We start from the raw sequence: 18,253 nt of genomic DNA, 5'->3' as shown, positions 1-18,253 counted from the left end.
CTTCTGAGGACTCGCCGTTGAGAATAAACGGCGGAGAGTAGGAGTCTGGATGGAGAAACCAGGGACACTAGGGGAAAGACATATTGGCGGTACTGGAGTGGCAAAAGCCGAAGATTCAAACTCAATTGAAACGACCTGAGAAATGAATTTCACATATGAGCCACAACGCCTACAAGGGATTTCTCAATAGCTGAAACTAAAAACTTTGTTCAGACCTTCTTTACATCACAGCAAGATGTCCTAGCGCGGCCAGCATAAGAATGCCGTTTCCTATCCCATAACACATGGGCATCTTCTCTGGAGCACCTCTTGTGCTGTGTGACGACCAGGACTCTCTGTTCATCGGAACTTTTTGCAGAGTTAGTACCATCAGAGGGGTGTTGCATTGACAAGGACTACACGCAGCCGCACCAGATGTGCGAAAGATCTGAGGAGTGGTTGTCCCCGCAATGTCGGCACTGCGACGCCGATTTGCCAGCTTTGCTGCTGTGACCAAAGCGCCAGCAATTCCTGCATTGCAAAGGTTGAGAATGTAGCAGATCTACGCGGTACAGTATGGGCTCGGACGAGCGTGAAGGCAATGCAAATATAGCGATCACAGATTCAGTCGGCACACGAAGCCATCAGCACCTCTGCTAAAGCAGAACTTTGACATGATGCCATGCCAGTGTCCTGGACGTCTTCAAGAATTTTCCGAGGAGAGGTCTATGGGTACACACCGCGGATAATACATTTAGTGCAAGGAAGTTGTTATTCGGGTACGAAAGGTTTCAGGCGTAAATGCGCAAAGAATGTGCCTTGCTACAAGTCCGCAACGCATTGCACATCCGAGGTTCTGCACAGAATGGCCCTCCTGCTGAAAAGACGAACCTCAGAAATTTCCAGGTGGCGGCTGGCAACAGCCTTCAGCTGCTATTTGATCTTCTGGGTCTTTTTTAAGCTTTAGAGCTCCATCTGCAACACGTACAAAACGCCACTGTACTCACACTGACATTTCTTCTGAAAGATTCTAGGGGCAAGCATTGGGCCGGCGATCTGGCGATGCAGGCTGCCAGAATTTTAATTGGGGAGGCTAAGGGCAGTGCTGGATGCCTAAGGAAACACTAATCCTTACTTCAGCCAAAAAAAAAACACTTGGACAACCCTCCAACTCGTGAAACAGCCTCATCAGAGAAGACCGCAGAGAGGAGTCAGCAGCAGAAGTTAGGGTAATCGAAGAGAGGCAGCATAATTCGCTTATAAGCATCCCAGCGCTAAAACTTCATTATTATGTGATTGCATTTAGGCTGTCGTCTTACTAAAAATGGCCGGGTTTTCAGTAACAAAACTCTAACAGGCCATTACCCTGATGATATCATGTCGTCCCGTGACCCAAAATGAACAATCAGAGAGCACCGCGAAATTTGAAATTCTCCACGAAATTCCGTGATTGGTCGAGACAGGTCATTTGACCTTCTGACGCCATTACATCCTGGCCGCAGTGGAGGGTGTCAACCTGGCCATCGTTGTCAAACTCGGTGAGGCTGCCACCTGCCCTCCGCGTCGCTGCGCAAGAGACTTACGGGAGCTCGGGAGCAGCAACCTGAGCCTCACCAGCCCCATCGGCGCCTTTGTTTAAACAGCCACCTGCCGGGGCAGTGGTGCATCGCTTAAGCGCCTCACCACTGCACCAGTAGGAGTATCAGGAGTATCCGCGGTATCTGACCGCGATTGAGAGGGTCGGGACGTCATCAACACCGCGTGACCACCAGTGATCCATTCGTAGGGTAGATCCAATGTTGAAAATATGAGGGCCTCCAAAATTTGGAAGTTGGCCCACCCCAAACTGACCCGCCGCGGTGGCTCAGTGGTTAGGGCGCTCGGCTACTGATCCGGAGTTCCCGGGTTCGAACCCGACCACGGCAGCTGCGTTTTTATGGCGGAAAAACGCCAAGGCGCCCGTGTGCAGTGCGATGTCAGTGCACGTTAAAGATCCCCAGGTGGTCGAAATTATTTCGGAGCCCTCTACCATGGCACCTCTTTCTTCTTTCACTTCCTTTTCTATCCCTTCTTTAGGGCGCGGTACGGGCGTCCACCAAGATGCGTAAGACAGTTACTGCGCCACTTCGTTTTTCAAAAACTAATTTTTAATTTTTGCCCACCACGAAAAATTATCTACAACCCCAAACACTTTGTAAATGCTCCGAGCCCCGAAAATATGTTAAGGTGGATTAGTGGGTCGGAATAGTATAATCGCATATGATAATCAATTGGAAGACATTCGAACATCCTAGAAGGGGACTTATGCATACCATATAAGGAAAATGGAACCGGTTCTAATCGAAAATTTGGCGTGAAAATCCAAAGAACATGAGACGCACACTGCCAGGATAGGAAGTCCACCCATCCTGAAACTATAATAGTCTATTGAAGATCAATAAAGAGATTTGTCCGTCCATCTACTGTAGACACCAGAGAAGGCCTTTGAACAGGCCATCTAAATGCAATCGCTTTTCCTTTAGGAATGTGGATAAAAAAGACCCGGTGCTTTTTTAGACTTATGTCTATTCTCCTACAGGCAAATTACAAGAATTGGTAAGATGCCTTTATTTCTTTTACACACCTCTTGCTATGCCAATTTCAGTTATTTTGTAAAATTCACTGTGGCTCCAACGCAACGCTTGAAAGCTGGAGAGAAGAAGGAGAAGAATCTATGAGCCATGGAGAGTGATTCTTGGCCGATTCCAAGTATGGGTACGGGCTATTTTTTGTTTGAATCTTCAGCATTAGCATCGTCCTCTGCTTCGGGTTCATTTTACTAGTCGCAGTAACGACTGCGTGCAGAGGGATCTGTCCGCAAAGGCCAGGGTCCTTTCTGGCCTGCAACAGGACGCCGCCTTCAGCCAGTTGGAAAATTCTCTTTCAAGAACTGAAGTGCTGGTTAGGGACACGGCTGCCTCAGCGCCACACAAGAAATGAGCGCCAGCACCGGGACACACACTGGCACAACGGAGTTCTCAAGAACTACACCCTTAGATTAGTATAAAAAGATGCATAGAGCCACCTTTATACATATGTACAGAGCCCTTTGTCGGCGCACAACAATTGATGACGGTAGTCAACAGAAGTAAAGTCAGGCCACTAGATACATCAGCGAAATGTAACATTCCAATAAAAACATTAATTTACCTGAAATTATGCCTCTTTTCCAGTTTTTCTTCGAAATGGTTGATGAGAATTTACAAGAGACAAATACTGCATTTTAATTTTTTGCTGGACGTGTTCAATTGTGTACCTCCTCTTACTGCGGTTCCACGTTTATCCCTCTTGAAAGCTGACTAGAAGAAGTGGAAGAAGCTATGAGCCATTGATAGTGTTTCGCTTCTTGGAGGTTCATTCAGGGAGGTCTGACCGCAACGGATACGGTCTTTTTCTATCCTGTGCCAGGACGCCGCCTCCAGTAGTCCTAAAGCTTTCCGCCGACAGATGAAGTGCGACGTCGAGACTCAGCGGCCGCTCGGGCAATGAGCACCAGGACACACTCCAGCGCAAGTGAGTCCACCACGAGATCCACGCCTGTTGGAGGACTGCTTAACAAGCTACGCGCTTCTCCACGTGTCCCCGCTTTGGTCTTGTTCGGCGCTGCCCTCGTCGGTTGTGCCGTCCTGGCCGCAGCTCTCCTCATGTACGTGCTCTTCACGCAGTCCTCCAAAGGCCCCGCCAGCGCCTCGCCGCCCGTCGTTATTACCCCGGACGAAGACATGACGGCTACTCAGCCCCAAACGACTGAGTCCCACCACAGTAGTCCCACTTCTAGCCATACAAGCGCCACGGCGAACACTCAAGCCACAACGCCATTCACCGCCACCAGAGCCGCAACGTCCACTCACTCATCTCCGCCGGGCACAGATCGACCCACCGACAGCGGGAACTCCACTGAGAAGAGCGTCACGTATGACAGTACGGGCACAGGGAGTGAATTTGTGAACAGCTCAGATGATGCAGTTATGTATACCTCTGACAAGATACTGGTCACAGGTGCCGAATTCTTTACGTCCTTTGCCCCCATCGACGAACCTGATAGCTCTGCTAACACCTCCGATATCCTCAATGACTCGACAGCAAACAGCGACGCGCACACTGACGACTACGATACATCGTCGTCAGACAGTGATTACAGCATTCGTACCAACGAGGAAAGAAACACAACCGAAAATTCTACACAAGGCAGTGCAGGAAGGGACGTGGAGACAACACAACCGCACGGAACTGTGGCCGCATGAGAAGTCTTCAATTGCTCCTATATTAATTCTTGAAGCACCTAAGTATACATCATGCTATATTACAAGTAAGCCTAGACTTAGCGAACATGTGAATTAAGGCTGCTTCGAAAGTAGCCACGTCCCGTGATGCCTGCGTTTAACGATGGCACGCCAATAGGATACAAATATTTTTTTTACTTGCTCACGATTGGCACTGAAATATTATCGTCGATAGCTCCTTTTTATGTCATTTAAAAAGAAACAAGAGTCCATGCAATGGTTTTAGTCAGTATAGTTCGGTCAATGTCTGGGAACTAGTATTTAATTTAGCCAAATGACTTTTATTTCTATCGTGTAAATACTACCATAAGCGTCCGTCAAAGCTAACGCGGTGTTTACAGTTCTACCGCAGGCACACTATTTCGCAAGGTGAACAACGGTTGTTGGTTATAAAAATTCAGGATGGAGCAAAACGGTATTTTGGCACAGTGAAGCGCCCGAGCTCCACATCAGCGCTTCAGACAGGGTGGGAAGTTCTTCAATCGCAGTCCGTATGGTATGATGAGATCAGACCCATTTGGAAGCAGCGATGGACTTGTCTGCCCTTCACGAGCTTCCCTGAGGAATACCACGCTGACAGGGAAGAACTTACGATGCATTGTGTGGCAGCGCAAAAAAAAAAAATAACGAAGCACGGAAATTACCACAGAAAAGCGCGCTGACTAGCATCTAAATGCAAGAAACTGGAAATATATCATTTCTCTCTGCGTTTTTGCCATATGCGACGCCGCTGCGGCTCATATGACGCAAGCTTTTCTTATATAAGTAAATAATGGTCGAAACGTTTCCTATCTTTACTGTGTCTCCAAAAGGGATTCAAACTCTTCGCAGTTATGGGTGCTTTGGGAGCTGCACCAACACTGTGAAAAGTAGGGTGCGTACTGAGGGACACGATAGGTGTTACACATCTTTACGTTCAAGTCAAACTTGTCCTGTGCAAGAGAGCCTGACATCACCGGCCACGACCGCGAAGCGACAGCGAGCACACTGTTTTCTGTCACCAGCTTGCTCCCGTATAGCTTCTGTTTCCCATGTTGTTGTTTTACAAAGGGTGGCACATACCCACTGGGGGATCGGTCAAGATTCGGGAGGCAGATGTAGCTACTCACCTGCACACGATGATAATGATGATGTCATCAGGCTTAATGGCACATACCCCCAACCTGTACATCATCATCTGCTCTACGTACTCTTCATCTTCGTCGCCCTCTCTTCTCGCTTCTTCTCACAAACTCATTTCCTGACCTATATTTCAGTAACCTCTCTGCCTTCTTTTCATTAAATTTATGTACCTATATTTATTTTCCCCATCGCTTCTTTCTGCCTTAGCAAAGACCTCGCAAAATCTTTCCCACTAACGCTACGCGCTTTATTTATTTATTGAAATACCCTAAAGGCCCCAGCGGGCATTGAAATCGGAACGCTCGCTGTGTACTGCCGAATGGTGTTACAGCATGGGAATGGAATATCAGCTGCATAGACGCCTCCATCGCTAGTGCGTTACAGAGCAGGTGCGTACTCCTGTTTTCAAAATTGCTTCAGCGCATCACTTATGATACGTCTCTTTTGTGCAGCTGATTGCTTTGATTGCACATGGCAAAAACTCGGTGACGCAAAACTACACAGAAAGTTCTCAATGAAAACAGCTCCCTAGTTGTGTCTCTTATGATACGTCTCTTTTGTGCAGCTGATTGCTTTGATTGCACATGGCAAAAACTCGGTGACGCAAAACTACACAGAAAGTTCTCAATGAAAACAGCTCCCTAGAATTTGTGTAGGTGCAAACTTTGCGTCAACGTGAAAATACACGTTGTTATAACATCAACCAACATCTTTCGCTTTCCAATTACAACTTCCTCTAGTCTTAGCTCTCTTCACAGATCGGTATTTGCGCCAACAGTTAAATACATAGGCGTCGGTTACATACCTTTGACCGCAAGTAAACGTTTACTTGTGGTGAGACACCCAGCATCGCTTAATACGACAAGGCGGAGGTGTGGTACTGCAACGTGTAACTGTATATACCCTTGTCAAAACCAGCCAAGTGCTGCTAACAGTGGCGTTCTCCATCTGAAAGTCGGAGCCAACGTTGACGTGTTCAGCCTGCGTGACAAACCTGAAGCCTTTAGTTCCTTTCAACTCCCAGCTTCGAATAGGCTGGCAGATTGGTTAATGGAATCTGCTAGGTATGCGCTAGCAGCTCTATGAAATGCTTCCTCAGTAGACAGTCGAGTTTTGGTAATTCATTGCAGACAATTTTGTAATTTCGTTGTCACGGGTTTCAAGAATGTCACTAAAAACAGGTAACCGAAAAAAGCACGCAAGGATTGCTAATCCCGTATCTTCTTGTACCTTTTCAGGCACGAGTACGTCATCTATCTTCTCTCAAACAGCCTAAGACCGTCTTATCGTCTTTACTACACTTTTTTGTCTTTAACACGCATGGAGCCCACTATGGAGACAGGTGTGAGCTATAGCTAGAAAGCCAACGCGTCCATGTCATCCAAGAAAGGTTCGGTGAGGTAAACGCTTGAGAAGTAGGCAATGATGCCCAAGCTGATAGAGAAAGGCAGTGCAGGCAAAGGCTTTTGCAGCAGCACCAGCAGAAAGAGCGTGAGAAGGATGCCTACTATAACAGCCACGTAGCAGGCGAGAACGGTGACCCCAGTTCCATGCCTTGATGCCTTCCCCACAAGGACACTGTAGAAGATGAAGTCGCCGAGGCCCATCTTCATTCCCCCCTCGCTCGAAGCGTCGTCCAATATTTCTTGCTGCCTTGTCGACTTCGTGTTTCGGTGTCTGCGAGTGCGGTGGCCTCGACTGTTCCGAGGGCCCTTCCCACCTTGAGAAGGATGCACAACAGGAACATCAGATGGGCCAGGGTGCGCGTCCTGCGGGTCGCTGTCTAAGGCACCACCCGCATCCTCTGAGTTCGGCATGCGCGTTGAAGGCAACCCTCTACCCTCCTCTTCGTCTGCATAATCGGCTCCCGACGGACCTGAAGATGTTCCCTTGTCTCCGTCCGTGCCGCTCGTTGCACTAGTGGAGCTGTTAGGGTCGGATGCTTTAATTATTTTTGGTGCTTTTCTACTTCTCACGCACGCAGCGCGCAGTGCCTTCGATAGTTCATCATACACAACCAAGTGTTGTTTGAAATCTGGCGAATTCGACCACGAGTCGAATATTTCCTCCTCATCGTGGCTCGAAGGCACTAGAAGCACGCGCCTTCGTAAAAGGTCAGGACCCTCCGAAGTCAGATTCTTTGTCACGCCCTGTGTCTCGGACATCGACTCTGACCCTACCATAGGAACTGTCGGTGCTTTGTCGGCACGTAAGCGCATAGCGGCGGCGGCGGCCACTGAAGAGGTCCCAGGTGGAGCCATGCTGATCGAGCGCTTGTCGGCGGCGTAGCACCAGGCCGTGGAAGTGGAGAAGACCAGTGCCGGAAAGAGCGGCTCGTTTCTCTCCTTGGCCGTCTCCAGGAGAATCCGAAGTGGGCCCACAATGCAGAGAACCGCGAACACGTCCCAGATCGAGACAAGGACAAGGAGTATCCAGGAGGTCCACTCCGGGAACGATTCCTCCAGGACCATGGCCATGAGCACGGACACGTACACGAGGTAACCCTGTTGCATGAAGAAGGGCCCCCCGTAGTACAGGGCCGTGATGCCAGTCACGCCCACGTTCCATATGAACACAGACCAGCTCAGGTGGTCCAGCGGCAAGTTGAAGTAGAAGGCGATGCGACCCATGTAGTAGTAGCTCGTCAGGAAAAGCAAGATGGTGGTGCCAGTCATCATCCAAGCCTGCATGGGCACACGCGTGGTTTCAGACGTGGTAAACAATTGCATTAGCGTGTTGTCACAAGTTCTCACGGCTGCAAGCACATAACGCTGCCTTTACACATTCCCTATGAGGGAATAAAAGCGTAGACACCTCATAAATGTTTAGAAACTAGCTAAACGTACGAACGAGTGAAATTTGCGCAGCATCGTGGTCATGACGCCACTCGTATCCCGACCGCGATTCCTTAACGCGCTTATAGACAAACGGTTAGCTCTAGGAGGGCAACCATACACCTCGCAATAATGATCAGAAAATGAGAGGGAAATGAGAGGAAAGCGGAAGACGGAAGGGGCACATAGAGTAAAGCTGGTTGGCTCTGCGTAGGCCCAAGGCAGCAGATGTTAATCAACAATGACATTGATTCCTAGCCGAAAGCACGACTTGTGAAGTCTCATTAGGCAGTGAAGTCATCTTTTCCACCGCATTTTTTTTAGCTGTCTGTGCTCCGCGGTGTTATTAAGGGCGTTATAATTTAGTACAATACTTCTTCGCAAACAAAAACTAAGCCATTGACATATTACTTCCATCTGCGAGGTTATCGCTACTCTCATAAGCCTCGTGTCTTTTGCCGCCAGTGATAGAAAATCGCTAGTAAACCTGTTTTTGTAAGCGCTCGCCTCCACTGGCGTTTATAGGGAAAGAATGCATTCGATAAAACCAGTAAGCTGTGAACAGACATAGCAAACGAAATGCAAGTACAGCGTTAGATGAATAAACCACATTTAATCGCACTGAAGCAGTTTGAAGCGGAGAGCAAATTATTCACCGAAACATCTGCAGCATTGCGTAGTGGTCAACAATCAAACGCCACTAATGAAACAGGCTTGGCGCCAAGCTGCTCGCCTGTATGATGTTGTAGTGGCCCCTCTTGTAGAGGAGCACCAGGACGACGTTGACGATTACGATCATGGAGAGGAAGCTGAGTGCGTTGCCGAACGAGTTCATGAGCACGACGCCCTCGGCTGCCACCCCAACAACGTCGGCGCCGTCGTCCGCGAAGCGCGCGTAGCCCAGCTGCAGGGCGTCGTTGTGGCTGTGCCGGTTGACGCGTATGAGCAAGCTCACGCTCAGCATGCAGATGGAGACGGCCACGATCAGTGTGATGACCTGGCGCAGCAGGTGCTCGTACAGCTGCACCAGCAGGTACCGCACCCGTTCCACGTCTGGAGGAGGCGCGGGTGCAGAAGCGGCGACGACTGTCGGCTGTCCGGCGACACCGAGTGCAAGGTTCTCGTCCTCTCCGACGTCGCTCGACATTTGGCTGGAGCCCGCAGAGAACGCTGACAAATGGCTCCTTTCTTCTTCTCTCTCCTAACGGCCTGATGGCACCGCTCGAGGATTGTTGATGATGATAGTGACGAAAGTATGGCGGTGTTTCAAGTTGATCTCTTCAATAGTGGTCGGTGCCGGTCGCGGCAAAGCTGGGCTCGTTCAGTTTCCGGATTCCAGACGGTGACCACACCCAGTGACTTCAGATCACAACCCCAGATAGTGACTCTAGATAGTGACTTCAGGTTGTGACCTCTACTGTGCCTTGCCTTCATATGCAGGGGCTGAAACTCCAGAAATTTTGAAGCGGGGTCCTAGGTACTGCCCGTATATTTTACAACGACACCTGTTAAGAGCCCATTCCTCGGTTCTGCGGAGTCATTGGCGTAACACGAAGGAGAAATTAGTTGCAGAGGGAGTTAGTCTAATTTGACGCGCTTAACAGACTTGCTGAATTTGGACTCACTATGAAATTGGGTCTGCAGCCTCCCTACTTCGCAAACTTTCTATTAGTGTAAAATGGCAATAATGATGACTGATAATAGCAGTAATACCCACATTTTCCTTTGCGTCATAGCAGCCAGTAGAGTAGCTGTACTTTCAAGCAGCGCCTCAGAGTTGTACTCCTAGAAATCTCGGCGCCAATTCTGTCCGTATACCGGGTATCGCGGTCCATGCTACCAATATGGGCTGAAAACACATGTATTGTAGCGGCGAAGACCAAGTGGTCTAAGATGTCCATAGTCAGAACTCCTTATTCTTGGCGGGCGTTGGTTTCAATTCAAGGCGTACACGTATTTAGCTCTGTGGAAAATTTCGCCATTGTTCACTGTGCGAAATTAGTCGCGAGTTGGAGTGCTCCTCAGCTTAGATTACCGAGAGTGGGAGATGCAAGCATTTGACTCTGAAACGTGAAAATGTAAAGAGCACGGGGTAGGTGGCAGTGCTAAAAGAGGGGAGAGGCACGATCTTGTCTTGGATGGATGACAGGCATTATTGACAGCCCTACTTAAGACTAAAAACCGCGACTGCCATTGCGTTCAAGCTGTATCCTCTGACGTCATAAATAGCAGCTAGCAATTATGAAGCGTGGACATACCAGTTAAAGAAGCCCCTGTGTAGTTCTCGGGAACACGGACAGGCTGCATGCTATGCCGTTCACGAGTACGCGTATAGGAATCATTCGAACACCGTCCTGCGGGGAAAACTGTTGTCTGACTTTCCGACGTCAGCCTTTACGGGTTCGATTCGTTATCTTCGATTAAATATTTTCCACCAATGACTTTCTTCTGTGTGGCAGCATAGTGAAAAAAGAAGCGAGAAAGGCTGTGGCTGTTTTCCTTTTTTAAACCAAAAATCTGGGCTTGTGGGCCTTTTAGGGGAGTGGGGGCAAAGGAGGAACAAGAAAGATCTTGTAACGCATTGCACAGGCCTACAGTTTCACAAGTGATCTTTTGTTTTCATTTCCTGTCTTTAGACAGCAGCTTTGTTGCCATTTAACCGTCGTCAGGCTTTTCGCAGGTTATTAGTGGTGTTCTTTTATCAGCTCTCTTCAGTGCTCTGTTGCAGCTTATTAGGATTTATCGCTTATACCACAGTTCTGTTTCCAAACAGAATAGGAAGAAGCTCGCTCCTTGGATACATGCTTACTAAGAAGAAGAAGAAGAAGAAGAAGGAGAAGAAGAAGAAGGATACATGCGGAGTGCTGCCTCGCCTCGCCTCGTCGACTTGCAGGTTCAACCAACCCAGCGGTTCGTGGCAGACTCCGAGAGGGGTGCTGAGACATGCAAGACCCTTCTAGCGCCCCAGTCGGAGAACTAGAGAAGGTAAACCGCAGCAATCGCCCTACTTCGCTCGGCATGCTTGGTGGTGTAACGGGTGCGCTACGCCATTTAGCGTGCTTCTTACCGAAAAGCTCGTTGCTTCCAGAAGCCGTTAATTACGCACATGCGTCTATACGGACTTGTTTGTGTGTTGGTTCTTTGGCATGTTTAACCAAGCGTGAAGTGAAGGTGCGAGGGCCTTATGAAACCACCGCACCTTTAGACCTCTTTTTCACTTCCTCGTCGTTCGCTGCATGGCACAGCCGATGCTCCCAGCGCGAAGGCGCCCCAACTGCGTCCAGCGTTCAAGCCTCCGCCGCCCAGCCAAGCGCTGCCAGCCGCCCCGGATACAGTGATGACGGCAGCCCTGCCGGTGAGGGCGGCCATCGGTGCAGCCACTACGGCGGCCTCCACGGCGGCCTACGCTGCCGCCTCGGCGGCCGCCACCCTGGGCTCCCTCTCCATGCTGGCGAGGAGCACCGACGCGCAGGCCAAGGGAGAGCCATCGGCCGACGTGGACGAGTCGCCGCAGGCACCCGATCAGAGGTGAGGGCTCCGAGCGAGGGCACTGTGCGCAGACAGTGTAAAGCACTAAAGCACCCCACACCTCTATAATTCCGCAGAGTACAAAACTGAATGCACATACACTAGCCGGCGGCGGTTCCACTGCCCTATCATATCGTAAAAAAATTGTACGCTAAAGAATGCAATCGAAATTTTTTAACAATAGACAACCTTCCAATGACTTCGTGTCTTTTACACTCCTTACGAGGACGGGGCCAGCAACTCATTCTTCTTTTCCCCTTCGCTCTACCTCTTCCAGAAGAAGCACTCGAGCACAATTAGTCTGAATCATCACTGAGATTAGTCGAACAAAGATACTCAGGTGACAAAGTTCAACCCAGAAAAAGACCACAGCAACGCGCACTATGCCCTCTAATAGCAATTTTCTGCGTTAATATACTCTTATTAGGCGGCGCCCCTTTAGGCCTAAGATTATTCCGCGTATTCGCAAATTGTGGCGATTTAAATAGCAGTCATAGCAGAAAACACCAAACCTGCAGCTATCCTTCAAAGAAAAACTCGAATAGGTCACATCATATTAAATGCACTTTGATAAAAGGCTGCAAAGTTGACCTAGAAGTCTTAGATCAACTATATAATGTTATACACCATTGCACCTATGTGCCCTTAAATTATGTGATTGCCCGGTTGGTGTGGATTGCTCAGAGCACACTTTCCAATAAGAAACAAGAATTAAAGGTATGCGAATGGCTCATTAAGCAGGGTTACGCATATAAGGTTGTAAATGTTTCTGCTCTAGGTTATATGATTATATCTCTTTCGTCCTGGAGGCATATTCTACGGCATAGTTTGGAACGCTCAAAGCTTTAAGTTTAGCAGCCGTTACTGTACCCGTCTGACGACATTATGTGATAATATTGGCCTTTAGAGATAAGTACGCATGACTCCGGTCCGCAAAGAGACTGAGCTCCATGTGAGCGAAATTTCGTGCTAATACCCAAGCGACGGCGGCAAGCGCAGCTAAGATCAGGACAGTATCCGATCTTCTCAGCCCACTGTAGCTGTCACCACTCTTACTGATAATGCGTGTGCACGTGGGTGCGGCGGCCAGCACACAGTTTTTTGGTCCATGGTGCACCATCAACGCAGGGAGGAGGAACCCAAGCCTGCGGCTGCCGAGCCCGAAGCACTGCACAAGCCGGCCTCACTGACGCCCCGGGACAAGCGCAAGTGGAGGACGCTGCGTGCTGCAGGGAACCCCATGAAGTCCGTGTGCTTGGCCCTCATGGTGCTCTGCACGCTGCTGCTCTTGGCCGTGCTGGGACACACGCTCTTCGCAGGGGCCAGCCATCTCGGGCCACGCGGCGAGCAAAAGGCCGCCCCCAACATCACCGCCGATCAGCCCGCGACGACGACCGAGTCTCTGCTGCACGCGCGGTCCACCACAGCAGCCACTACGGAAACAACTGCCGCGACCAGCACCAACAACGCCGACGCCACAAGCAACACCACGGAAGACGCGACTGTCGGAAGAGCCTCGACGACCGGCGGGCACGTCGTGGCTGCAGTTGACTCCATCTTGGACTAAGGATGTTCTTTATCTTTGTATAGCGTACCCCGTTGACGCCCTCCTATCTAAGTGCGCTCCCCCTTCAGCTGAACTGTAACACTTCAATGAGATAACGATATATAGCATATTTAATGCAATGTGTTATATCTTGTTATGACAACCGGTGGGCGTCAGTAGGCGCCCCAGCAATGTAAAGCTGTTGCGATAGTACAACCGATTGTGTTTGCTTTTTGTGTTTCGTTGCGTTTATCACTACCTTACACAAGGTCTCACTTTCAACCAAGGTACTTATTGAAGTTCGTACCCGATCAGAAAATGGCACCTGCCTCCTCCATTCACCACGGCCAACAAGGAACGTCTTCTTTTAATTCCGGCACCGCAGGTATGAGAACAGCACTAGCCGCTAATGGCGGACGCATGCTTCATGCTTTTACTTTCCGCACCGTAGTGACCAGTAATTCCAGTAAAACCTGCCAAGATTTACCGAACTGTCGATACCTGTGTCAACGGTTGCCGAATTAAACATTTTTTTTGTCGCACAGCGCCTCACTTCGCTGAAAAATTGCAGTGCATTTCAGCAATATTTTGAGCAAGAAAATAGCTTCCCTCCGAATACAGGGCGCATTTGCACAGCCTTCGAGTACCGTCCGACGGCGCAGCGACCGCATACTGCAGCGTCGTGACAAAGTTCTCAAGCTATATACGCATTCTAGCGCCGTCCGGCAGTAACACTGCCATTCGTGCAACGGAAATGGTTTGGCGACGTCGCACCAGCAGACCGGCACTGCAACGTTTGTAGCACCGGATACCTCGAGGGCGGCGATTGTTGGTCGTCGCTCGGTCGTTGATCGTCGTTGCACGGCGTAGATTGTTCCGCATCGAAGCCGCAGCGGACGGCGCTTTGGGATTGGTTAGCGCTATAGTATATTTTAGTTTTAATGCGTTAGCATTAGAGCATTAGCACAATGTGTGCAAGCGAAAATGTCCACCGGCGTCATGCGTGGCATATCGAACCTTAATATGCCACCTCGAATACAAAATCGTGGAACGAAGCAAACTATGCCACCTCGGTTATAACGAACTTACCGGTGTTAACCTCGGATATAACGAAATTTGATGTGTTAGTGTGTTAATAACCTGGAATGATATGAACGTTCGCATCTTTCCCACGGATATAAAATATAATGCAATTAGGTATGTCACCGGAGGTATAACGAATTTTCATCAGTTGCCCTAGGACATTACCAACTTAAGGCGTACAACCTCGGATAGAACCAATTTTAGTGTACGTATCGACCTCGGCTATATATGCTAACGCATTCAAACGAAGCACAGAGGATCGCCCAAAGATGTTTTATTTTATTTGTTTGTACGTACCTCACAGCCGCCGATGGCTATTAGTTGAGGAAGCATATACTTGAGAAAATGAATATACAGAAATAAAACCAAACTAACGGCACAGTTGTACGATGCAATTACATGAAAGGAGCACAAAGTTAATCCAAAAAGGAAGGACAAGAAAGAACATTCAAAGAAAAAAGTTAAAATGCGAACAAAACTCATCTAAAATAAAACGCAAATATGCGAATAAGTGATAACCAAGTGCAACTGAAACACAAGACATAAAATTTAGAGCAATACTAAACAGATAAATGCAAACGGAGGTACTTTTTAGTTTCTTCAGGATCAGAAAAAGAGATAATGGTGTCAGGAAGATCATTCCAAAGACTAACTACTCTAGATGAAGCAGAGGAATTGATTGACTTTTGTTCATCTATGCAGTTGAAGCAGAGACGATTGTATAAGCGCCGTGAACAGCGAGGAGGTCATTCCAGAGGCAAACACGAGGTGCGGGTGTAGAAGTGTTTATGAAATGAACAGAGAAGCGAAATACGAGGAATAGCTTTTAGTAGCTGCATATCATTATGGTATTCAAGTTCATCTAGAAATGTATCGGACAGCTGTTTTGAACGTACTCAAGCATGGCCATCAGGCATTTTTCATGGAGAGACCATATTGATGAGGCGAATTCTAACTGCGGTCGAATAAATGCTAAATATGCTGGTCTGCGAACGAAGCTAGGTGAGGTTCCCGTATTTCGGCGCATGAAACCTAATGTCCTCGATTCTTTGTTACATGCTGCTGAAATGTGACAAGACCATGAAAGATTTGGTGCTAACCGAATTCCCCGATATATTTGTGCGACATGGCTTGAGATAAGAAGATATTATTCATAGAGTGGTTGAAGTCAGATTTATCATGCTTGAGTCTTAACGTCATAGATTTACATATAGTACAGCTTGAAACATGGGTAAACAAGAGTCATATGCGAAAAGACGCAAATGGGCCGCCATATTATTGGGAAGGGCATTAATGTAAATGGGAAAGCGTAGGGTCCAAGTACGCTTTGTCTGGTACACCGGAGGTTACGTCACAATGCGCTGAGGGAAAGTCATCGAAAACTGTGAACTGTTGACGGAATGAAAGTTACGAAACCAAGAAAATGTGAGAGCGTCAAGACAAAGAGCAGATAATTTAATAAACAGCCGACCGAGTGCAACTTTGTCGAATGCTTTTGAATAAATTTGAAAAATACAATATGGTCTACTCATGCACCGCCTTACTGTCAACCCCATTGTCTCATTATAAAATAAAGACACGATTACGCCTGAAGAGCGGAGCTAGAGCATAGGAGCAGACTGGGTGATCCGTGCCGCGTCGCGGTTGTGAGGAGAAAGTTGCTTGTATGGAGTGCGAAAAGTGCACAAGTTGGCCCGCTTCAACTAAGTACATGGTCTTCGAAATTAGCATTAAGATTACCCTTCCCACTTCTACTAGCCGCTCGGTACGTGTCAGCGATCCTCAAGAAGAATTCATTTTTGATATTCCGTTATCCATGGGCTTTTACAGCGTGAGCCGGGTTACGGAGCTCACCGCGGGCCGTCGCGTGGATGAAGCCCGTTCAAGGTCACCAGTCGAAGTGGCCAGGAGTGAACGATGAAAGAACGAAGAGAGCGGCGCTGATGGGAGAAAGAAGAGCGATCGGCGAACAGCTTCTGAGTGATGCTCGCACTCGGAGCCGCGAAGGCCACTGACCTCTTGAGCTGGTCTAATCATCTCTGTGCTTCTTTCTACACCTCCCCCCCTCCCAAGTGGCTGCAGATCGGAAGCAAAAGTCCTAGGTGAGAGGGAGCACAGCCAAGATTTCCTCTGCGGGCGGCTCGACATCAAAGTAGACAACACTCATTTGTGCTCACCGCCGAGCTAGAAGCCTATCAGTGGCCAAGCAAGACGAAGTAACGGCTGGCGACTAAGGCTGCAGCAGCAAAAGCGTAGTCTGCAACAACGTGTAGAGGGCGGACCACCAAATTCTGGAGGTGCCGTCTCGGACGAGGTTCGTGCTAGGAGGGCCGCGCTGGAGCAAGAACGTTGGTATCGTCAGCGCGAAGCAGCCGTTGGTTCACGCCAAATGTTTACCCGGGCCGTTGCCTAGTTCATAAATTAATGTATATTCCTGAGAACAACGAATTTTATCATGCTTTTCCTAATTTTGCGCCAGGGATCCCAATATGAAAAGGCGCTGGCGAGGGGCGAGCGGCGGCGGCGCGCCCTTTGAACGCCTGCCTACAGTGCGGCCGCGGCAGCAGGCGCGGCGGTGGAGGTAGAAACGTTTATGCATAGTAACTATAGGTGGAGGAAGTGCTGCCTGCCACCAGACGGCGCTTGAGCGCACTGTTGCCGTAGAGTCACTGGATGAGTTTATATAGTGCATATACTGTTGCCATGCCGTGGGACGGCACTCTAGGCACTGCATTGTAACAACTAGGATAATTGCAATAGCAGCTTCGCCCTGCCGATCCCGAGTGACTTCGTTTGTTGCATCCAAGGGGCCGTTTGTTACCGTAATCGAGAACGGTGGCGACTGAGTGACAACGGTGAAGCGTTACTCGCGATAACTGCAGTTAAGCAGCTGTTACATGGTAATTTCTGTGTGCAGCATGTGACGTCCACACTACAGTTGTGACGTCTTAGTGGCCGCTGAGCTGATGAAGCCAAGACTACATTGTGGAAGAAATTTGATAGTAAATTATATTACCTGCGTAGGCGAATTAAACGAAGTGTATTGCGATTTTCATTGCCGTAGCTGGACGGTTTTATTAATAGAAACACAGAAATTGGCCCATATTTCCAGTGCCGAAGTAAGAGCACTGGATGACATGACGGCTATGAGGAGGAGGAGGAGGAAGAGGAAAGGTAGAGATGTCATGAGGTTCCGCAAGCAAAAGCGGGAGATGCTGCTTGAACATATACTGCGAGGCTCGCTTTGATGGCGACAACTTGGCGAACTCTAAGGCGAGGTATACGTGGAGGTCAAATTACGCTCTTTTTGACAAATAATATTCGTGCTTTATTCTTCAGTGTTACTGCGCCGATACCTGTCTTAGAGCTGGTGCACAGCCGATTGTCGTCAGTGTAAAGTACGAATTCCGATTCTTTTACAATAGTTTCAGTTCTTTCTTTGCTTTTTAGGCTTTCCTTTCCCCATATTTGCTGCTCCCGCGTCGCTTGCAGCAGAAGTGGAAGTCACTTAACTGAAGGCCCTGATTGTTTTTGCAGCTGTCCTCCTTGCCTGGCTCGTGAAAATGGTGTGAATGCCCATAGCGAGAAAGGTCTTGTTACCGCCAGCAGTACGAAATGAAGTGTACGCCGGGTGAGCAGTTTCAGCAATAGCAGAGGCATTAGCTTCATGAACGACGATGGCTTGAGCCTCTTTTTGTATGCGCTTTTACATCAGGTTCAAGAATTCATGCGGAAACAGTCCTGTTCTTTTACGAGGTATTATCGTTTTAAGAACAGTTGTATGTGCCTTTAATGCCAGGCCAAGAACAGTGCGTTTTATCAGCGCGGGAGAACCAAGT

The 18,253-nt window shown here is 48.7% G+C and overlaps 2 protein-coding genes across 2 annotated transcripts; one reads left to right on the top strand and one right to left on the bottom strand.

Annotated features, from left to right (window-relative positions):
• Positions 1-6,778: 6,778 nt before the first annotated feature.
• On the bottom strand, positions 6,779-9,116 carry LOC144097722 (presenilin-1-like). The gene is made up of 2 exons (XM_077630363.1): positions 8,991-9,116; positions 6,779-8,107 (listed from the first exon to the last, which is right to left on the bottom strand). Exons 1-2 carry the CDS (start codon positions 9,090-9,092, stop codon positions 6,779-6,781), a joined length of 1,431 nt encoding a protein of 476 aa, XP_077486489.1. The 5' UTR covers positions 9,093-9,116.
• A 2,478-nt stretch (positions 9,117-11,594) lies between these two features.
• On the top strand, positions 11,595-13,352 carry LOC144097721 (uncharacterized). Its single transcript, XM_077630362.1, has 2 exons — positions 11,595-11,785; positions 12,914-13,352. Exons 1-2 carry the CDS (start codon positions 11,595-11,597, stop codon positions 13,350-13,352), a joined length of 630 nt encoding a protein of 209 aa, XP_077486488.1.
• Positions 13,353-18,253: the final 4,901 nt, after the last annotated feature.

The sequence above is a fragment of the Amblyomma americanum genome, chromosome 7 (assembly GCF_052857255.1).
Source record: "Amblyomma americanum isolate KBUSLIRL-KWMA chromosome 7, ASM5285725v1, whole genome shotgun sequence".
Taxonomy (NCBI): Eukaryota; Metazoa; Arthropoda; class Arachnida; order Ixodida; family Ixodidae; genus Amblyomma; species Amblyomma americanum.
Note: the sequence above shows the minus strand (reverse complement) of the source record. Positions and strands in the feature narration are given on the sequence as shown.